Source organism: Cervus elaphus, chromosome 12 (assembly GCF_910594005.1).
Source record: "Cervus elaphus chromosome 12, mCerEla1.1, whole genome shotgun sequence".
In the NCBI taxonomy this organism is placed as follows: Eukaryota; Metazoa; Chordata; class Mammalia; order Artiodactyla; family Cervidae; genus Cervus; species Cervus elaphus.
This window is the reverse complement of record NC_057826.1, coordinates 42,889,950-42,913,999: the sequence shown is the minus strand read 5'-3', so window position 1 is coordinate 42,913,999 and position 24,050 is coordinate 42,889,950. Positions and strand designations below refer to the sequence as shown.

The 24,050-nt window shown below is 39.6% G+C and overlaps 1 protein-coding gene across 2 annotated transcripts in view; it reads right to left on the bottom strand.

Moving 5' to 3' along the window:
* Positions 1–1,877: 1,877 nt before the first annotated feature.
* The window catches only part of TMOD2 (tropomodulin 2), a 52,010-nt gene continuing 29,837 nt past the window's right edge, over positions 1,878–24,050 (bottom strand). For both annotated transcript variants that reach the window (XM_043920143.1, XM_043920144.1), the window contains 5 exons: positions 21,269–21,399; positions 19,178–19,285; positions 12,244–12,387; positions 5,845–5,989; positions 1,878–3,582 (listed from right to left, as the gene is read on the bottom strand). In XM_043920143.1, coding sequence (XP_043776078.1) covers positions 3,548–3,582; positions 5,845–5,989; positions 12,244–12,387; positions 19,178–19,285; positions 21,269–21,399 — 563 coding nt within the window. In that variant the 3' untranslated portion in view covers positions 1,878–3,547. The remainder of the gene's footprint in view (positions 3,583–5,844; positions 5,990–12,243; positions 12,388–19,177; positions 19,286–21,268; positions 21,400–24,050) is intronic.

Below are 24,050 nucleotides of genomic sequence, written 5' to 3'. Positions count from 1 at the left end.
ATCTCCCTTCAATCAGTGGTCCAGATGCAGCCAAATACCCAGGTAGATATTTGGCAACACACACACACTCACATGACATTTATTTACATTATGCCCTACTAAGATGAAAGGCAGGGATTTAATCGTGCTGACGAGGATAAAGCAGCTTTCATCACATACTTCCGGCAGATGGGGAGATGTTGTGCTGGACTAATGACACGATCGCTCTAGACTTCCAGAATGTATCTCCTAAAAGTTATCTTCCACATATGCTGGAATGGGTGTTGGTGACAGGAGCCTGCAAGTCCAGGTGAAAGATTTTACACTTAGGATGGGCCTGTACAAGTCTAACAGGGGAAAGGAGGTGGTCTGGGGAAAGATGACCTCCCTTCAATCAATTGTCCAGATGCTGCCAAATATATTGACATAATATTTGACAAAATGCCTATGTGTAAAGATATTGTATATACATTATGCCCCACCATGATGGATGGTAAGGGATTAACCATGCTCAGGATCACGAAGGAACTTCTACTTACATACACTGTGGAGACAGGGAAATGAAATCCTAGGTTAATTAAATGATATATGCTAAGTTGCTTCAGTCATGTCTGACTCTGTGCAACCCCATGGACAGCAGCCCACCAGGCTCCCCTGTCCATGTGATTCTCCAGGCAAGAATACTGGAGTGGGTTGCCATTTCCTTCTCCAAAATGATATGTAGGCCCTCCAAATTTATCTCCTAATAGTTACGTGAATACTCATGGAAATGCCACCTTTAAAGCTACTTCAAAAACACAGGTAATGATAAGTTGATTAATAATAAATATTTGATTCAATAGATTCTATATACATTTGACCTATTTTATAAGCTAAAAACAGTGCTAAATTTTGACAATATCCCATTAGTTTCCTTTAATACTATCAACAACTGCAGCACAGTCACTATCAAGTCCTGGCCTTTTTCCTTCTTCCTGCCAGGGTTTGCCAAGAACTGCTTTAGCCCCGGGTCCACAGTATCTTGGGGCTGCAGGAACACTCTGTAGGATCCAAGATTTCTTAGGGGAGAAGGCAAGAAAAAGAGTAAATGAGAACAGAAAGGAAAAAGCCTTACTTAGTGGGGCATGTCAGGGACTCTGCACTTGAATATATTTGCAACAAATCTAAAGGGAGAGGAGAAAGACAACTAAGAAACAGAAGTGTTCTTCCCTTTGGCAACATGGTAAACAAAACATGTATACCAAAAAAAAAAAAGAAAAAGAAGAAAAACTGTATACATTTTACCCAGTGCTATGGTGATGGTAGATGCATGAACCAGCAACCTGGTATAGGTGAGATAGGGGAAAGTCTTGATTTATAACATTTATCAATTTCCATGCTATGATCAATTTCAAACTACCAACAAGAAGTATGGAACTTCTTAGTTGGGAAGAACTAGTGAGTTGGGGAGAGATGTATAATAGCATACCACGATATAGTAGTTCTGCCAAAAAAATTTGTGCCAAAAACACGGTGCAAATAATCTCAAGCGTACGAAAATGGCAAAATGCATTTTTGAGTATTACTTTTGTTTTTTTGATATAATTATTTAATTGTAAGTGCATGCCATTTAATTTTTAATAATGGTTGTGCTTAGCAAAACCAGTTTGCAAGATTCTTGATAATTTAATAATGGTGAAACCTGTATGAGTTGGCTCCAACATACCACACCAAAATGAATAAAAGGGAAATAAAAAAATCAAATAGTAGTAACTACTTTTTTTTAATACATAGGGAAATCTAGCAGAAAACTAAAGAATCTTTGTGATTTCCAAAATTCAATATGTTCTGCTCATTATTCCCTCAAAAAGTATAATAAAATATTCTTACATCTTAAAAGATTTTATTTTGTTTTCTTCTTGTTTTCTTTTTTCAAAAGATTTTAGAGCTAGAGATGTGGGCACTTACAAGTAAATATCTAATTTTATTGGGTTGGTCAAAAAGTTTGTTCAAAGGTCAAAAAAGTTGGTAGAAAAGATATTATGGAAAAACCCAACAGAATTTTGTGGCTAATGAAAGGACTTTCTCTCCAGTTTCTGTGTGTTTTATAAACTAACTAGAATAATGTATGAGTTGTTTTCCCATTTATTTGTTTTATTGCTATCAAGCAACTCAGGAACACTCAATTACTTAGTGAATTCTTCATTGGGCCCATGTTCTGCCTGACTCAGCAACTCCTTTAGCCCCAGGTGTCATCAAGACAAAGGACATCACCTTTACAAGGCTCAGAATTACAGAGAAGAAAGACAATGAATTGGAAGGAAAGGAGGGGGAAGAGGAGGGAGAGGAGCCTAAGGCAGTATCAGAGGGCCATTAATTCTAGCCTCAGGCACTGACAGTTATCAAAGAGCGGGTGCCAAAGGCTGCAGTCACATATTTCCTTAGCTTAACATCACACTATTGGCTGCTGGATGAAACATCTATCAGGCAGTCATCTCAGTTGTACTTTCACAGGCTTTGTCCTTGAGATAACAAACTCTGGATAAATAATAATTCACATTTTTTCCCTGATGTTTGCAAATATCTGGATGGATCTTGCCATGTGGACAAAATCTACACAAACATTTATATTTCATCCTGTGATCTTGTTGCCCTAAAGACAAAGCAATAAATGCTTCTAAAATCTGCCAAAATAATGTAATCGTGTGTAGTAGATAACCTTAAGGTGCGATTATTACTGTTTTATTTAGGAATGTACTATTTGAAAAGCTTTCCTCTGACTAAAATTTAAAAATTTCCCATCATGGCTGGAAAACTTTAAAACAGTTTTGTAAAATGTTATCCATAGAGTGATGTTAAAGATTGAATGTATGTGGAATAATCAGTAAAAGTAGCTAATTCATTTTGCTACCCGTGAGTCTGGCTTAAAGCTATATTTGTGGGTGAATAAATATTTCATACTTATTTGCTAAAGCTGTGTTTATGTATCATAACGCTGTCTTCTTTTTACGAGGATGACACCACTGATCTTCAACCAGCAGGGCATTTGCATTTAGTGACTTTTCTGGAACTAAGGGAGAATTTGTGCTAACCTGGTCACATTTTCTCACTCAGTGAAAGATTGGCAATACTAACTTATCTTATGTGGTCAGAGGAACACTTCTGATGTATTTAGCCTAACTCAAAGCTATGCATGTAAACAGAGGTAGGCCTCTATCTTAATCACAGTTACAAACACATTTATATATTAAGTTCCCTTCAATGGTTAAAAAAAAAGTTCACATAAGAAAGCAAGACAACCCAGTATGAAAATGGTTAAATCATTTTTGATTGCTGTCACTGACTAAGATCTGCATAAATCCATTAGTGCAAGTCGCCAGAGATGTCCAGGGGCAAATAAAACATATGTTGCATATGTTAAAAAATCCAAGACAAATATGTAGTACTAAAAAAGAATAACAATTAAATTACTAGTTGCTTGGTTAATGGAAATGAACAACCTTTGATAAAATGGTCCCAATGAAGAAGGAGAAGAACTTCTGTTTTTAAAGTGCTGCCGTGGGGAAACTTCACCTCTTTTTGTGGAAGTTTACCTTCGGTCACCTTCAACTCGCTTTTTACGAACTAGATGAGAAACAGAAAAAGGTTTGAAAAGACAAAATGAAGGAGAGGGAATATTCCTTAAATTTCAGACAAACAACAATAATCACACAGAATAGCAATCCCACACGCTTGAGACAGTTATCAAAAGTTTCAATAATTATCCATGGCAACACACGGAAATGATAGAAGAGCCCAGTGCTTTGTGGATTTACATTTAAATAAAGCTATGTCTGATAGTTGGGAACTTGAATCTTAGAGCTTTCCAATTTCAACGGAGTAAAAGTCTGGAACAAACCCATGAGACAGTGAACATCTCATGTTTACTTATTCACAGCACATCTTCTTAGCTTCTGTGTAACTCAGTCACCAACTGGCTAAAACTAATTCCCTAGGATGATATATTTACAATTCTGATTTTGAACTGAAGACCACGAAGAGCTGCAAACAGAAGTTGAAAGTTTCTAAACCTGTTTTAAAGGGAAACTTCAAAATAGCAACCTCCAAGGAAAGTGTGCTGAAGAAGGGAATGGCCACCCACTCCAATATTCTTGCCTGGAGAATTCCATGGACAGAGGAGCCTGGCAGGCTACAGTCCGTGGGGTCGCAAAGAGTCGGATACAACTGAGCGACTAAACAACAACAAGAAGGAAGGTATTATTCAGGTGTCTAGCAAACTCAGAGATTAAGGTTCATTTAATTCGGTGTGAGTGCGTGAGTGCTCAAGTCGCTTCAGCCTCTTTGCGACTCCATGGACTGTAGCCCGCCAGGTTCCTCCAGTCTCCTCCGTCCATAGGATTCTCCAGGCAAGAATATTGGAGTGGATTGCCATGCCTTCCTCCAGGGGATCTTTTCAATCTAGGGATCCAACCCACATCTCCTGAGTCACAGGCAGATTCTTTACCCACTGAGCCACCTGGGAAGCCCCCTATAATCTGGAACTTAGTATCAAAGGAGCTAGCCTGACTGCCTTTCCCAACTTCTACAACCTTCTTCCCCCTTTCACATCCCTACCTGCAGGCTCCTCTGGTGGACAGGAAGAGGACTGCTCTAATCTTTCTGGATTTGGCAAAAAAAAAAAAAAGTGCCCTGGCCTGTGGCCCTATCTCATCTCCTCACTTTACATAACCCAGACTGCTCCTGCCTCAGATGCAGAAAATCTGGCAAAAGCTATTCCCATGACTGCTGCTCTCGGGCTCAGGATCGCCTCTCCATTTACTCCAAACCTCCAGTTTTGCCTATTTTTCTTTGTTCAGATGAGGACCTACATGTTTTCCCAGGTATCTTCTGACTGCAGCTCTAATCATTCCCGTTTGCTGCCCACTGCGCCTCACCCTTCGCACTGCCATATGCCCGGCCAGCCTCTGGGTGCCATTCACTGCACCTTGGCTGGGCTTCAGGGTTGTGGGTAAGCACGTGTGGGCAGGGAACTGCACACTAACATTCAGCTGCCTTCTTACAGTTCTAACCTTTAGCTTCCATTTTGTCTACCATCTGCACCCGCCCCGAGGTCAGCAATGTACTTGGTGGGACACCTTGTCCAGTTTCTCTAAGGTCTGGCATTCTATCCCCGTACCTCTATTGAGGACTGAAGCCTGTTATAGGCAGGCTACTTGCCAAGTGGACTGTTGGTACCTGGATGGTCTTTTTCCACACTGTTTCAGGTGGCTAGGATGTCCCCAGATCAAGCCCCCCCAAATGGTGCCATTCTTCTTCACTGTAGTTGACCAGGACATGCCCCACTTCATTCTAACCTAAGTCACAAAAGAGTGGGTAGCAGGAAAGATTAAAGAGGGACTAACTGAAAAAGCTACTTCTGAGTTTAACCATTAAAAAACATAGCTCTCTTAGGTCATTTCACATGTAAATCACCAAGGTATCAGACATAACCATACTTAAACCCAAGTACAAAAGCACAGTTAGGAGTCAAACATAAGTGAACTGGGAATTTCCATGTCACTGTGTCCACTTTCCCGTGTAGATTAAAAACAGAGGGTGATTACGCATAAGAAGTAAGTAAAGAAGAATTAAACACACAAAGGAAACCAAGCAAAAATCAAAGGCTGCTTGGGGAAAAAGCTTCCTCTTGAAAGAATGCCACGATAACACTTAAACACTGTAAAGATGATGTGGATTCCTATGACCATGTAATAATATACTTCTGATGAAGGGCTGACACCAAAGGCCGGTGGAATGGTTATCTGTGAGATGTTATATCTGAAGTGGAGAAATGAATGGTCGTCCTGCTCTTGTAATTACTAACAGCACATATTATGCCCGCATTACCCAGGTCATTATTCTTTGTGATGGCAGCTGCCACTCTTGTTCGTGGTCCTTGCTTGGTAAACTGATATCCAAACTTGAGGATCCTGGAATTCTCCTCCAGCATCTGGGCAATTTCCATCTCCACGGCTGTTCCCAACTGCTGTCTCTGATTGCAGATGTGGACACAAACAGAGGATGGCCAAGAAAGAAGAGGAAACAGTTACTCACATTAACTATGCATGGAAAGATGTACAGCTATTTGTTGGACAAAAAGGCAAAAGTCTCAATTTGAAACAAAGTCACTTGAGATATTTTCTCTCATACACCTGTTCCTTGTTTAAAAGCAAAATCCAAAAAAAAAAAAAGCAAAATCCAAGAGGCAGCTGAATCTGCTGGCATGTTAAACTGAAAAGACTAGGCAAATTATTTACGAAGGAAATGACAATTCCATACATAAAATTAAAGCAAAACTAACACGTGGTGTTTCCACTTTACCCCAGTATCTGTTGTTTAAACAAAGGATTTTTTTTTTTTTTATAGTGACACAGTCTTATAGCAATCAATCCAGTTGCAAAATCTTCTATTCTGGGATCCATATCCAAAGATACCTGAAAATCATCAACTAGAAGGGCAGTCATTCTCTCAGAACAGAGTCTCACTAGGAGATCCTCAAGAGGTTTTATTAATGTGGTTTGAACCATGGCCAGGTGAATTATCAAACACTACATAGGTTATTGGGCTATAGAAAATTCCCTGTTTTTTTAAGTGGTGGAAAGAGTATTTTTGCTTTTTTTCTTGTTTTTTGAGAAATAGAACAATAATTTTAAAAGTAGGGTTAAAAATGGAGGCATGTAAATATAGGAATCCACAGATAAATTTAAGGAACATACTACATTTTTTCCATCCTCTACTCATTGATTTTTTTTTAAAATTACAAAGAAAAGACAAAAAAGTATATAAAATAAAAAGCTCCCTTCTTTCAGACTCCCATTTCCCATGAAGAAAGTCAGTTTGGCATGTAGTCTTTGAAACATTTTCTGTGCATTCATGTACATGTAATCACATGTAATGTCTATGTTTTCTTCACATAAATGGATTACACTAGAATATTATTCTGAGTTTCCCTGGTGGCTCAGATGGTAAAGAATCCGTCTTCAATGTGGAGACCTGGGTTCAGTCCCTGGGTTGGGAAGATCCCCTGGAGAAAGGAATAGCTACCCACTCCAGTATTCTGGCCTAGAGAATTCCACGGACAGAAGAACCTGGCAGGTGACCCACAAAGAATCCAACTCGACTGAGCGACTTTCACTTTCAGCATATTATTCTAGGGTTTTTATTTTTCATTTAACATTAAGAACATCATTTCACATAGGTAAATATATGTTTCCTTCATCCTTGTGAACAACTGCATAGCATTCCACTGTAGTTAGTGATAATATTTGATTTAGCTACATCCTACTGACTGTTACACTGCATTCTATTCCCACAATTTCAAACAAGGCTGTGGTGAACTTCCCACCCACACAAAGTATCAATATGTCCTGGGGCATTTCTGCCAGTGTGCCTGTAGGGTACTTGATAGTTGGCTCCAAGAGGAAGCATTTTTCAAATTTTGATAAATGATTGACTTACCCTCAAAGGTTATGACAATTTGTACTCCTGCTAATAGGGTCAGAAAGTTAGTTTTCCCTACTATAGCCAACATGGGATATTATGAATCTTTTTCATCTTTTTCAATCCAAGGGGTAAAAATGTATTTCATTTATATTTAATTGCTTTAATTTGCACTTCTCAAATTATGACTAAGAACAATTAATTTTCTTATGCATTTGTATTTCTTTGGAAACTACCAACCTGTCATTTGTATGTTTTTCTACCAGCTTGTGGTTCCTGTTTTTAAAATTTATACATTAGGAAATTAGCTTTTTGTCAAAAATGATGAAAAAATTTTGCTCAGTTTGTCTTTTGACTTTCCTTTTGATTACGGTACAAGATCATATTTCATTTTCATATGGTCAAATTTGTGCCTCTTGGATTCTATGTCCTGCTGAGGAAACCTCTCCACTTTTGGTTTCTTTCATTTGTTTTATGATTTCATATATTTTAATATTTAAATCTTCATTTTACCTGGAATGAATTTTAGCAGAAAAATTAAGATATAGCCCCAATGTCATTTTGTTCCAAAATGCTGGAGAGTCATGTTGTAAATCAACTATACTCCAATAAAAAATTTTTTTTAAATGCTAGTGAGTAGTCCCACCATCTTTTACTTAATTTGTTCCCCCACTGAGTATAAATGCTACCTTGCTGCAAAATTCTCAGGTGTACTAGGCTGTGTTCCTGGACCCTGTAGTTCTGCCAAGTCTATGTCTGTGCCTGACTCATGCAATTTTGATTAAGTATATTAAATTACATATCAGTTAAATATATTAAATTATATATTATTATAATACCTTTTAAATATAATAAATATATTGAAATATGTATTTTAATATATATACCTTTTAAATTTGGAAAATTTAAGTAGTGAGTACATGAGGAAGAAAAGTTAGTGAAGGAATTTTTGTGTCCTAGGCAAGTTCTAAGGCTTAACTCTGTTCCTCTTCTTTCTTTTCATCCAGTAACCTGTCAAACGAGTCTTTCCTCAAGAAAAGAACAAAATGTGATATTTCCAGTCAGACAATAACAATTTTAGATATCCACAGCATAGAGATTAGTGTGCTCAGCAATCAGCAATGTAAGGTTATGGTAGGGAGAGGCAGCAAAAATGTTAGAGATACTGACCTCAACGCTTCATGAGCAACTTTAGCTCATGACACGGCCCCATGAACTGTAGCCCACCAGGCTCCTCTGTCCATGGGATTCTCTGGGTAAGAATACTGGAGCCGGTGGCCATGCCCTCCTCCGGGGATCTTCCCAACCCAGGGATTGAAGACCCAGGTCTCCCACATTATACAGGTGGATTATTTACCATCTGAGCCACCAGGGAAACCCACACTTTGGAAAAGCAGGACTGGACTAGGAGTTGAGACCTGAGCAAAGGTCAGGGCTGCCGTAGTTACAACTCATGTCCCTGGGGTGCGCCATAGGTGCTCTCTAAGGGTGGAGATAGCTGACCGAGGTGGGTGACATAAAGTCCCTCTATTTCCTTTCACAAAGCTTAGGCATCTGGAGTCCTAGATTTGGGTAACACACAGGCTGGGCATTCGATGGTGGATATAAAGGACATAAGATCTGAAGACAATTATATTGGGAAGAGGGCATATAAAAGAAGGGGAGGAAGTAATACAGCATAGAGTATCTTTCTTAGCCTGAGTCTTTTTTTTTTTTTTTTTTCTCTTTTGAGATGTTTTGTGTTATATAAACCTAGGGCAATAAATGGGCACCAAAATTTCTTATAATTTGGATATACTTCTCTTTTTTTAAGTCACTAAATACAAAGAAAAAGAAACAAAATTTAAGCATATGGTTCTTCAGATCACCTTTTTTGAAGTGACCACTTTTCTCTCCTCAGATTTATTCAGCAGCTACCCATCTGTTTCACTAATACGCATCACTGATTGTTCTTCTCACAGCGGCACCTGATTCGATCACAGCTTGTTTACCTGGAGCCTAGCCACGGCAGCCACCCCAGTGCAGGATTCTCTGCAGGCCTTGGCTTTGGTGCAGCTGCCTGCTGCAATGGTGCTAAATTGGTCTCAGCTGCTGCTCCTGCTGAGACACTGTCTTAGAGATTATTTTATTTCAGACTCTTCATTATACAGCTAAGGAAACTGAGGTCTGCTTCTAACAGTCTATGAGTCAACAAACAAAATTTGGATGGAAGACAGGTTTTGACTCTGAATTTCCTCCTTCTCGGAATAAAGCAAATAATTTTTCCAGTTGCTCTAGAACTTAATCCTCTTGTCACAAGTGAAGAGAAGCCATTTCAGAGGCAAATTAGGGAAGGAAAGTTGAAAAAGGACACAAATCCCTTCTGAGCTAAGGAGGGGAAGGAGGTTGATGCTTCAGTGTAAGTCTAGACATTGTATTTCAGGGTCTTCTTCACACGCATTAAAAAAGCCAAACTTTTATTTATTTATTTATTCTTGGCTGTGCTGGGTCTTTGTTGATGTGGGCTTTTCTCTAGCTGTGGTGAGTAGAGAGGGGCTACTCTCTAATTGTGGTGTGCGGGCTTCTCATTGCAGAGGCTTCTCTTGTGGAGCACAGGCTCTAGAGTATGCAGGCTTCAGTAGCTGTGGCACATGGCCTCGTAGTTGTGGCTCGCGGGCTCCAGAGCACAGGGTCAGTAGCTGTGGCACACGGGCTTAGTTTTACCATGGCAAGCGGGCTCTTCTTGGACTAGGGATCGAACCCGTGTCTCCTGCATCGTCAGGCGGATTCTTTACCACTGAGCCACCAGGGAAGCCCCCACATGCATTCTTAAAAGATACTCTATTCTAAATTTTCAGGATTTCAGCTCATGTACTAGGTATAAAGTTTCTAGATTTAGCAAATAAAAACACAGGACACGTGGTTAAATTTCAATTTCATAAAATAACAATTTTTCAGTATGAGTACATCCCAAATATTTCATGGGACACACTTGCATTAAAAACTCTTCATTGTTTACCTGAAATTCCAATTTAACTATATTTTATCTGGCAACCCTAACTAAGTAGTATTAAATATCTTAAGAGGAACTAGAAACAGAGTATCTGGGACATTATCTCAGATGAGGGGTTTCACAATGGCCTAAACCAACACAGAAAGTTAAACCTACTTTGGAACAAGGTATCCACTTCTGTCTTAGCTCTCCTGGAAACATTTACCCCCAGTCCTCTTAACTTCTTCCTGATACTAGTCTATTTGATATACATCCCTGAACCATCACTCTTTTTTACTCCCTTCCTATTTCCCTCTAGCTTGTTTCCTTACTCTCCACTCCATGCTTCCCTCTTAATTGCCTAGCAGCTGGACACATATCAGGATACAAGGAGTGAGCTTCCTGAGCGTGTATGGCCACATGTGCACATTCCTGAGGACTCACTCCACATCTCTGCACAGGAAAGCTGTTTTGACGATGCAGCCCTCTGGGGAGGGTGAGACAGAAAGGGTGCCTGTCTCCTGGTGGGGCTCCCCTGCTCCCCTGGCAACAAGCCTCAGGAGGAGTCTAGGAATAGATTAACCTACCTCTAATTAATTCAAATTAAATTTAAATTTCAACTGGACAATGAATAATTTTTAGTACAAGTATGTTTCAAGAAAACTTGGGATGTACTCATACGGCACTGAAACAGCACACGTGTCCTAGAGCCAAATAAAGGAAAGGAGAGCTATTCATGGGTCTGCTGTGGCTTTCCAGGCTCAGGTGATAGTTTTGGGTGGGGTCTAAACCAGGGATTTTCCCAGACTTGCATGGGACACTCCCGCCACTGCCCTTCCCATCACCCCACAGAGGGGATGCTTGCAGCACTGGTCTCCTTGTTTGCTCTTTCTGGTCCATTCCAGGGTTCTTTATTTCAACTATACTGTGTCTAGACCTCTCAGATTTCCTGAATCCCATGGCAGACACGTCTCTGCAGCCAAAGGGACAGGGCTGAGAATGGAGAGTTGTTGCTTGCAGGCAGGAGCCAGGTGAAGCCAGTAGAGCAACTCCAGAGACTCTGTAGGCTGAGGCTGGGAAAAGAGGTCTTCAGTGTACAGGAGGGGGTGTCTCCAGGGGAAAGCAGCTTGCTTTGGCTGCTGGGACCCCAAGAAGTGCTGCAGCAGAGCTGAGATTGTGATCACACTGTGGGTGTGGCCTGTCACTCTAAACCAGACAGTCTTCTAGAATCCCAACTCCTTTAAATAGGCTCTATGGTCAGCACCAGACAGTAGGAGCCTGGGATTGCTGCCTGGCTCTGATAGCCTCCAACCCAGGGCAGGGAGGCTGTTTCTGGGTGTGGCCACTCTGCTTTTTTTCCAAAGTCCCAGTAAGAGGCAACAGCAAGACTGGGGAAGGACTGCGCCAAGGTTCCTACTAACAGGCAAGGATGATGAAGGCCGAACAAAGCTGCTGTCAACACCTCTGCTGGTCTCCTCTCTTTTTCCTCTGGTGCCTGACCAGCCCAGGGCTGGGGGAGGGCTGGCTTGTCCTGTCTCAGGCTGCCCCACTGTTGCTGCTGCTGCTAAGTCACTTCGGTCGTGTCTGACCCCATAGACAGCAGCCCACCAGGCTCCTCCGTCCCTGGGATTCTCCAGGCAAGAACACTGGAGCTTGCCCCACTAGACATTGTTTAATTATTAAAATGTTCTCCCACCCACCCTCCACAGGCCAGAAGCTGTCCTAATTACCAGGAAGCCAGAATACCAAATTAAACTTTTTCACAGAACTTTGTCTCTTAACTCCCTCCATCATGGTACTCCTCCCTTTCACACGTACCCTGTGAGTTAGCTCACCTGGTTGTCGATCTTGATCTCGATCAAGGTGTCATTTTCCTTTAGTGCCTCTACAAGGGCCAGGATCCCAGCACCAGTGATGAAATTGGATTCTATGTTTAGACTTTTCAAGGTCTTGTTTACTTTTAGCATATCTGCAAAGGCCTTATGATGTGAAAAAGAAATAACCATTAGGGTTTCTAAAGATTTATTTACCAAACTTCTCACCACCACATTAAATATTTTTTTACAGTACTTAAAGAAAACCTTAGTTAAATCATACCTTCACCTTCAAGTAACAAAGATAATAATTTAAAAATGCAATAAAAATAGTTCAGTTCAGCAGCTCAGACTAATAAATTCCACATACTTGCAAAATTAAAAAAAAACAAAGATTGTTGTTGTTTAGTTGCTAAGTTGTGTCTAACTATTTTCGACCCCATACACTATAGCCCTCCAGGTTCCTCTGTCCATGGGATTTTCCAGGCAAGAATACTGGACTGGGTTGAGATTTCCTTCTCCAGGGGAGCTTCCCAACCCAGGGATCGAACCTGAGTCTCCTGCATTGGCAGGTGGGTTCTTTACCACTGAGTCACTAAGGAAGCCCCCCTAAAAAGACACTGACATAGAATTAACAACTTTGTTTTATTAAGTAAGGACATTAAAAAACCTACAACCATCTGTTATCATTGTCAATTTTTTTGAGAAAAGGCATTTTAACATTAGGGAAAAAATGTAGAAAGGATTAATCTCAGAATTATTTCATTTTTCTCCTTTTACTATGAATGGATAAAGATTTTTATCATTGACTAGCATTTGGGCACTACTAATTTAGTTGTATTATTTCAGGTCATCTGTAAATCAGGATTTTTCAAAGATAACTTTTGGAACAAAATCACTACCCAGAGTGGCAGAACCACTGGCGACGCCCAGATGGACAGTGGATGGCACACATGCACCTGTGTGTTCCCTTCATCCCCAGTTTCCCACTGTCATAAAGAAAAGGTATACTTTTTAAGTGGCTGGAACTCCTCCAATGCAAGAAAACAAAAACAGAGGGCCATTATCCTGAAGAGTTGCTAAAATACAGAAAACAGAAAGATTGGTGGAGAAACAACCACACAATCGCCTGAGATGCCCGAGGTGAGTCGCAGCGGTGTGCATGTGTGCTACGTAGTCTCAGTCGTGTCTGACTCCTTGCAACCCTATGGACTGTAGCCCTCCAAATGCCTCTGTCCATGGAATTCTCCAGGCAAGAATACTGGAGAGAGCTGCCGTGCCCACCTCCAGGGGATCTTCCCGATTCAGGGATCGAACCCACGCCTCTTAAGTCTCCTGCACTGGCAAATGCCTTCTTTGCCACTATTGCCACCTGGGAAGCCCCAGTTAGGGCGTCTCACTACAAAGCTGCCTTAGGAACAGGTGGATCAGTGAGAGCAGGCGGAGAGCACAACAGCTATTCCTGAGGCTTCCCTGAAAAGGGGCAACTGCCTGCACAGCCATCAGTGAGAAATCTCCCAGGAAGAGGCTTGGTGAGGGTGCCAGGTCCCGAGAGTGAAGCAGGGCAGAAACAGAGGCACTCCCAGGTCTTCCACCAGATACAGAGTGGGAGACGGGACAGGAGAGGCGGCAATGCCCAGGACGGAAATACGCTGAACCGTGTCCCTCCCAGAGGGAAGCCCTCCCAACTTGAGCAGTTGCCGAGGACTCTCCGGTTGCCTGCTAGATTCTCATACGCACACTACAGAGAAGGCTGCTCATCAACTCATCTGCCTGCTGACAAAAGCACTCGCTCATTCATTCATTTATTCACTCATTCACTTAGCAAAGATTATGTGTCAGGCTTCTGCTTCGTGCTAGCTGTAGGGAAAACAAAAACCCCTGTTTAGGGAGCTTATGGTTCAGCAGCAGAGGCAGAGGCAATAATGACTAAATAAAATGTGTGGCCTGCCAGATGGTAACAAATGGAGAAATATAAAGGGGCTTCCCTTTTAAGGGATAGATCTTTTGGCGAACCAGATCTACATAACTGCAGAGGAAATAGTCCCAGTTTACACAAATCAATTTTGTTCTCTATTTGGAACTATGAACAGGCAAACAGTGACTGCTAGACCTAATAGGAAAACCAACATCAGGAGAGAAAAGTTGAGTTCACAAAACAGGCCAGCATGCTATGCAGGGAACACAGAATATTCAGAGAACAGAAATATGTAAAATTTCTAAATGTTATCAACTGTCTCCACCTTGCCCCACTTCCAAAAAAGAAAGAAAGAAAATAGAGAAAGAAAAAACACTGTAATCTACTCACAGAGAAACAATAATCAGACTGCCATTAGTCGCTAGACTTTAAAGCCAATAGAACTGAGGCTTTAATATATTTATGCAGCCAGATAATTGTAAATGCTGGTGATAAATTCTAATTTTTTTGGTGTCAATCTATACACCTAACTGAATATAATGAGATAAAATGTATAAAGCTCAAATGTGTGAAAGAGTAGAATAACTACAATTTAGAGCTAGAAAAGAAAGATGAAGTAGAAAGAAGAGAGAGTACAGAGTTGCCCAATCTTTTCTAATGGAGAATCAAAAACTATCTGAGATAATACATCAAAAATAAAAGTGCATATGTTATATGGAATTTAGAAAGATGGTAATGATAACCCTATATGCAAAACAGAAAAAGAGACACAGATGTACAGAACAGACTTTTGGACTCTGTGGGAGAAGGCGAGGGTGGGATGTTTCGAGAGAACAGCATCGAAACATGTATATTATCTAGGGTGAGGCAGATCACTAGCCCAGGTTGGATGCATGAGACAAGTGCTCGGGCCTGGTGCACTGGGAAGACCCAGAGGGATCGGGTGGAGAGGGAGGTGGGAGGGGGGATCGGGATGGGGAATACATGTAAACCCATGGCTAATTCGTGTCAATGTATGACAAGGGCCACTGCAATGTTGTAGGGTGGTTAGCCTCTGACTAATAAAAATAAATTAAAAAAAAATGCATATGTATTAGTGCATTTCTACCTGGTTGCACACTAGAAAGACCTGGATGCTTTAAAAAATACACCAATGCTTGGGCCCCACCCCAGATGAATTAAATCAGAATCTCAGGCTGTGGCCTGGACAGCTGCTTTGTTTGTTTTTTTTTTTAAGTATTGAAGTATAGTTGATTTATGACTGCATTTTTGAAAAGCTCTTCAGTGACTAATGTTCAGCCAGGATTCAAAATCACTTTAATTGAAATCATATAGACAACAACGAAAGGAATGAAAAACAAGCTGCTAACAGTGATTGCTCTTGGGAGTAGAACAAGGAACTTCTGAACTCTTTTGTTTTAATGGCAGAAAGGACAAAAAGAAGGAAGAGGAGAAGGAATTCAACTTGAGACAAGAACAGGTTTTCCAACCTCAAGACCATCGACATCTGAGGCTGGAGAATTCTTTGTTGTGGGAGGTATCCTGCGTCTTGTGGGAGGTTTAGCAGCCTCTGAGACCCACAAAATGTCAACAGTGCCCTCCCAGTCATGACAACCAAAAATATCTGGAGACACTGCTAAATGTTCCCTGGAGGGCAGAATCACCCTGAGTTGAATTCTGTGTATTAGTCAAGCACTTGCTTGAACTACAAGGAAAGCTCAAGAGTTTGCACTGATGTTATTGTACACCATGTAAATTAAAGTGTATTTATTCAGTGCTAGGTCTTTAATTAGAATTAAATGTACACATTTTAATTACAGCCCCAAAAGGGAATGCATCAGGCCTTTCCTTATGGATTCTCCAAGCTTTGGGATTTACTTCTGCTATTAGAATAACAAAATGTCAGAGCAATTAGGCCTTTATAAAAAACTTGCAGGACCTACTGGCAAGTAGCCACGATCTTGCCAATTTCTTTTAAACTGGAGAAAACACTTTTCTTATACCGAACAAAACAGGGAAGAGAGACCCAGCCAAACACAACCCTGGGCTCCAGGCCCAGGTTCACTGCAGTTCAGCAAATATTTGAGCATCTATTACATGTGCTGGGGATAATAACATTAGTGAAACCAAGACTAGATTTCTTAAAGGTTATATAAATAGTGTAGAAATACATTTTTAAAGAGAAGGTTTTGCTTTCTGTACTTCACAGCGTTATGTGGAAATTGCTGTTTCCTGCACTGTCCAAACCTGTATCCTCGCAGGGGTAGCCACAGGACTCACGTGGCTATGGAGGCCTTGAAAAGTACCTCTTATGAACTGAGATGTGCTATAAATATAAAACATGCATTGGATTTCAAAGATGTAGTATGGAAAAATACTGCAAAAGACCTCATTACATATACATTTTGAAATGATGGTATTTTGGATATGGTGGTTTAAATAAAATATATCATTAAATTTAATTCCACCCATTTTTTTTGATGTGGTTACTGGAAAATTCAAAGGTCCATGTGTAGTTCTCATTTTATTTTTATTTGATAGTGCTGTCCTAAACTTCTGATTTTTATGTGGCATTCCTATTAATAACAGCATTTTTAAAAAACATATTTGGGCCTTTTCTCTATATTGGCATTTATTAGTGTGGCAAGTTTCATTAACACTCCCTGCTATAGGGGTGATTATATGGAAGTACTTGGAGCATGGTAAACTGAATTTGATTACAGATCACTTAAATTTGCTTCCTGGCTTGGTCACAAGCTGGGTAATCTTAGTTAAGGTACTCATACTCTGAGCCTCAGTTGCCACATCTGTAAAACGGGAATAATGTCATCTCACATCCACATAGCTTGTCTATATTCACTATAATCCCACAAGTATTTTGTAGAGTCTATTTGTGAACCTTACATAGAAAAGAGTCTCCAAGCTCTTGCTTTAATGCTGATCTGTAATTCTCAACAGTGAGTTGTTCACCCACAAACATAGTCTGAATATCTCTGCTGCCTGTGGGATAATCAATCAATCTTCAACCTATAGAAAAGTTCTTTTCTGACGATAGCATAGCTGAAAGGGGAACCATCTGGGGTCAGCCAGGTGAGGGCTGGACCATGTGAAGCCATCCAGGCATAAGGCTGGAAGAGGCTTTTCTTTTCACTCTAAAGGATAACAGTTATTCCTTGCAGTTGTATGGTGCACTTGTCACAAGGCATACATTCAATACCTAGTTGTTGGACAGAAAACTATATCAAGCAGATTATTATATTTGATATAACAATATATATCTTAATATATTATTAATACATTGGGGGCTATATTATGTTTTATATAATAATATATAATATAAATACATTATAGATATAATGTGTGTTAGTGTATATTATTAACATATTGGGCTGTGTAATGGATATATATATTATATTAGTCCATTCAGCAGGTTATCTATTTGCTGTAGAGTAGAAGTTAGATTATTTACTAGTAGTGCTGACAGTAAACTATAAACTAGTTGCATCCCTGCCATTTTACTGTAGATATTATATTAAACAGAAATTACAAATCATTTATTTATTTATCCCTTTAGTTATTTACATACAAAATGCACTGTGAATATTTTTGCTTAACTGAAAACAAATCTAGTAAAGGGCAGAGATTATACACAAAATCATACACAGATAAGAACCTCTAAATTGCTAACTTTACCTCACCAATAATCTAGTTATGTTCTTTTTCTATTTCAATGATAGGCTTCAAATTAAAAACTGCTTTCAACCTACAAATTTAGACATGTAATAACTGCTGGTGAAAACATCAGTTCTGTAGCTTAGCCCCTCTCTTACATGAGTGCTTACTTCACATTTGCTGTCGTCATCATGGAAATACTACCTATTGCTCAGAGGTTAGAGGGCACATCCATTTATTCATTTAACAAGTATTTTTCAATACTTGTTTTTCAACATCTACTCAACACCAGCACTGTGGTGGGTAGCATTACTTTCTTGCTGTCCCTTTTTAATGTTCTTTTAAATCTTCCAAAAGACATGTTACTTTAAAGCACATCACCAAGTCAAGAAACTTTTATTTTTCAAGTGCTGAGCATCAGATCCTGTAGAACCATTGATGTGGCCTAATGCTCAGGCTTCTGACAACTGGCACAATTTAGCAAACATACAACAGTGAGGTAATGTATTTAAATATAGCATAGCTGGGTGGTTAGGCATTTTGATTGTGGAACCAGGGCCTGGTGGTGAATCCTGGCTCTGTCCTCTGCTGACTGGGTTACTTTGGAAAAGTTACTTAACCTTTCTGAGCCTCACACCGCTCATTTGTTAGAGTGGGAACTAATAATAATACACACCTCATTGTGTGTACTGAGGATTCAGTGAGATGACCTAGCAAAGGACAGGGGTCAGAGCTGCTCAAGAAATGTGAGCTACTAATAGGAGGAATAACACTGATGATGGCAATGGTAGTAGTATTTACTTGGGCTCAGGGGTTTCCTTATTTACTCGAATCAACTAAGGTGCATAGAAGGAACAGACCTTTTTCTTCTTTCATCTAGTTAACAATATCAAACAAAAAATGTTTTAAGATTTGGTTGTTTAAAATATTTTTGAGACATATGAATCCACTTAAAAGATTAAAATGAAAAATATGTTAACATTTTTTCTATGTGCTGAGTTCCTGTAGGCTCTCATGGGGGAGGGGTCTCATATCCATTTATCGTGATGGAATGCTACTGCAGGTGCAAACGTTTCAGAAAATTTATACTAAGAATAAAACAAAATCTAAATATTTATTTAGCTAGATGCCTAATCTAATCTTATATCTTTCTCCTAAAAGTGTAGTGTTAACAAAATTCTAGTGAATTCAAAGTGCCTGACTTGTGGGTTCTTGTTTTACCGTCTCATTATAACTAATTTTGTTTATTAATTATACAGAAAATAAATTGACCAGATCTGAACATTGTTAATTGATAAAACAAATTAAAAATAGCTTCTACTGAATTAAATATCTGAGGGCTATATTTCTAAGGATTTTACTCACAATTGCCACAGGGTCATTGCTGCGGGTTGCGGCCAGACTGAACTTTTTCACGTGAGTGTTGGTCTCCAGAGCCTTTGCAAATTCCTTCAGGGTTGGAATTGGAATGTTCTATGAGAAAGACACAGATTGTTGATGAATCCTTCTATAGCACCTTCACCCTAAGCTCAGGACCCACAGCTTTTACATACAGCAGGTCCCCGACCTATGCATGAGTTTCGTTCTGAGAGCACATTCCTAGGTCCAATGTGTACGTAACTCCAACAAAGTTAGCCTAGGTACCCAACTAACACAAAATCAGCTAGATGATACTGTACTGTAACAGGTGTATAATACTTTTCACACAAATAATACATGTATAAAAAAGAAACACAAAAAACAAACATTTTTAATATTACAGTATAGTACCTTGAAAAGTACAATAGTACAGTACAACAGCTGGTATACAGGGGCTGGCACGTATGCTTGCATCTTTGAAAGGTCACAATTTGAAGGTTCGTATTTTGGTGACTTAGATGAACCTTTGATTTTATCCTCTCTGAAAGACATTCATCAGCCATCTCTAGCAACTAACCTATCCAGAGCCAATAGCCCCACTTAGTGTCCAATAAGGGAATCTAACACAATGTAACACTTGCATCACTTCTGTTTACCCTCCGAATTATGCACATACCACCCTTCCCTCTTTTTCTCTTTCATTCTCTATATTTTAGCCAGACTAGAATTAAACTAGCTCTAATTCCTACTCATTTTTCAAGACCCAGCAGAAATATCACCTCCTCTGTTTATTGGATCTCCTAGGCAGGATCAATTTCCCTTACCTGCAATTCCACAGAATTTGGGGGCTTACCACATCACGTTATAATTATCTGCTTAGTGTTTTTCTCCTAGTTTGAGTTCTTCAGAATCGAGACTGAATGAACCTTACTCCCCCTTCCATAGCACTTAGCACAGTACTGAGCACCGGAGAGGCAGACAATACGGGGCACAGCTAGAGGCTAACATGAGTTCATGGAACACTACAGGCCAGCTCTGTGACTGTGGACAGCTGAATCTTTTAAAGTCCCATTAAGGATTAAATGAGATAATGAATTTCAAGTATTTAGCAAAGTATATGGCACATAGCTAGTACTCAATAAAAATCAGTTGATACTATTAAATGCTGGAAATTGGCCTAATAAGAAGGAACAAAAAAGGTGTCAGGTAGTGTTTTCTCTTTCTCTCATTCTTTCTCTCTCTCACACACACAATTTCTCCTCCCTTTGAGAGTGCTAAGACATTGTCAAAGCAGAAGTGACTTCAGAGACTAGGCCATAAAAGACATTGTGGCTCTCTTTTTCTCTTGGGTCATTTGCTCTGGGGGAAGCAAGTTGTCATGACGTGAAGATATATTGGCGGCCCTATTGAGAGGTCCATGTGCTGAGGAAACTGAGGCCTCCTGCCAACAGTCACATGAGTGCGCCATCTTGCAAATGGAGCCCCAAGCCCTGGTCAAGCCTTGAGATGACTGCAGGTCTGGCTGACAGCTTTACCACAGCCTCATCTGAGACCCTGAGCCACAACTACCCGGCCAAGTCACTCTCAGATTCCTGACACTCAGAAATTATGTGAAATAATAAACTGTTTGTTGTTTTAAGCCTCTAAGTTTCGGGGTAATTTGTTACTCAGTAGTAGATAACTAATAACACTTGTTTAACACAAGTACTGTAATTCTTTTAAAAGAATTCTAGAAATGACTCCTTTTTTTAAACCTACTTCTTTAATTTATTTTAAAATTTTATTTTATTATTATTTTTTAACTTTTTATTTTATATATTAGAGAATAGCCAGTTAACAATGTTGTGATAGTTTTAGGTGGACAGCAAAGGTACTTAGCAATACATACACATGTATTTATTCTCCCCCAAACTCCCTTCCCATCCAGGATGCCACATAGCATTGAGCAAATAAATCCACTCCTTCTGAATAGGATATTTTGCCTCGAAATCATTGACTATAAAGGATTTAGAACATGTGTAAAGGCAGGCAGTCATCTCCAGTAAGTTTTCTGACTGAACGATAAGTCAAGTGACTGACAACAATCATTTGAAATACCTTAATATTGTTGAGGTTGACTTCTTGCAAGCTGGGATCATTGGCTTTCATCTGCTGTAGACTTACTTCCACATTTGTGGGATTTGGTGGTTCCTCAAATACTGGCTTGACTTTTTCACCTTTGACCACATCTAAGACACAAGTTTTAATTTAAAAAATAAAATGTAAGGTCTCTCCCATAAAAATCAGAGACAACTTCCCCCCAAATGACCTTCTTTTCATATGGGGTGATTCCAATAATATTCTAATATCAGTGACAGCAAGCTTATTCTCAACTCAGCAAGCAGAGGAATGGTGTGGCTCTGAGTTACAGCCTCCCAGGTTGGTGTTTTCAGCTGCAATGAGGAGTCTCAGTGGTTGATGCTCCATGGAGCCAAAAGTGCAGGAGGCTCTACAGCAAACTCAAACTCCTAAAAGAATATCCACAGGTAGTTATAGCTGCTCCATATGGACCTCTTTCAAACTATAATAACCAAACCAAAGAAACTAAGATGCACAAAAATGAGTTCCTTTATTTCCCAAACCCAATTCTCCTCTGGCCCATCCTCTGATTTCCATCTTGGAGCTTTAATTTTGAGGATTGTATAGGAAGAGAAAGGAATAGAAAAGAAGAAGTGGAAGAATTCTCAAAAGCAGTTAACAGAAAATGTTTGCAATGTATGTAATACACAAAGAGTTCATATCTCAATATACACAGAGCTTCTACAAGGCAGTAAGATAACCCAGTGGAAAATGAACAGCTAGTGATCAGAGGATTCTCTATCAGTCAACCAAAAAAATATGAAAAGTAATTAAATTCTGAGAAATTTAAAAATGAGATACCATTTGATTTGCCAAAAAATGTAAAAAGATAATATTCAGAGTCAGCAACAATGTGGAGGAAAAGGCATCTTCATATATTGTTAGGAAGGAGAGATATTCCACGTACAGAAATATTCAGTGTTGTCAAGATGTCAGTTCTTCCCAAATGCAATGCAATCCCAATCAAAATCTCAGAAATTTATTTTGCAGATATTAAAAAATGATTATAAAGTTTATATAAAGAGGAAAAATACACAGAATAGCCAAAACAATATTTAAAGAGAAAAACAAATCCAGCAATTCAACTTCAAGAAGACTTAAAGCTATAGGAAGGAAGATAGTGATATTGGTAAAAATATACAAATAGATCAGTGGAACAGAATACAGAGTCCACAAACAGACCCACATAAATACAATCAGTTGATCTTTGACAAAGCAGCAAAGGTAATATAGTGGAGAAAAAAGTAGTCTTTTCAACAAATGGTGCTGGAACAACTGGACATCTACATGAAAGAAAAAATAAAAGAATCTAGATACAGACCTTATGGGCTTCCCAGGTGGTGCTAGTGGTAAAGAACCCACCTGCCAATGCAGATGTAAGAGCTGGTTCAATCCATGGGTTGGGAAGATCCCCTGGAGGAGGGCATGGCAACCCACTCCAGTATTCTTGCTGGAGAATTGCATGAACAGAGAAGCTTGGCAGGCTACCTTCCATAAGGTTGCAATGAGTTGAACACGACTGAAGTGACTTAGTACGCACACACAGACCTTACACTCTTCACAAAAATTAACTCAAAACAGATCACAGACCTAAATTTAAATGCAAAACTATAGAACTCCTAGGAGATAACAGAGGATAAAATCTAGATGACCTTGGGTTTGAAGATGAAGTTTTAGATACAGTCCTAAAGGCATAATCCTTAAAAGGAAGAATTGATAAACTGACCTGCATTAAAATTAAACTTTTATACTCTACAGAAAATACTCTCAAGAGCAATGGGGAGATAAAGCACAGACTGGGAGAAAATATTTGCAAAAGACACATCTGATAGACTCACAGATATAGAGAAAATACTAGTGGTTACCAGTGGGGAGAAGGAGGAGGGAGAGACACTATATGGGTATAGTGAAAAAAAGGGTTGTTATGAGATTATTTGAAATCATGTGTGTAAGTACATCAAGGCTGTATATTGTCTCCCTGTTTATTTAACTTATATGCAGAGTACATCATGTGGAATGCCGGGCTGGATGAAGCACAAGCTGGAATCAAGATTGCCAGAAGAAACATCAATAACCTCAGATATGCAGATGATACCACCCTTATGGCAGAAAGCGAAGAGGAACTAAAGAGCCTCTTGATGAAAGTGAAAGAGGAAAGTGGAAAAGCTGGCTTAAAGCACAACATTCAGAAAACTAAGATCATGGCATCTGGTTCCATCACTTCATGGGAAATAGATGGGGGAACAATGGAAACAGTGACAGACTTTATTTTTTGGGCTCCAAAATCACTGCAGATGGTGACTGAAGCCATGAAATTAAAAGATGCTTGCTCTTCGGAAGAAAAGCTATGACCAACCTAGACAGCATACTAAAAAGCAGAGACATTATTTTGCCAACAAAGGTCCATCTAGTCAAAGCTATGGTTTTTCCAGTAGTCGTGTATGGATGTGAGAGTTGGACTATAAAGAAGCCGAAGAATTGATGCTTTTGAACTGTGGTGTTGGAGAAGACTCTTGAGAGTCCCTTGGGCTGCAAGGAGATCAAACCAGTCAATCCTAAAAGAAATCAATCCTGAATATTCATTGGAAGGACTGATGCTGAAGCTGAAGTTCCAATACTTTAACCACCTGATGCAAAGAAGTTACTCATTGGGAAAGACCCTGATGCTGGGAAAGATTGAAGACAGAAGGAGAAGGGGACGACAGAGGATGAGATGGTTGGATGGCATCACTAACTCAATGGACATGAGTTTGAGTAAACT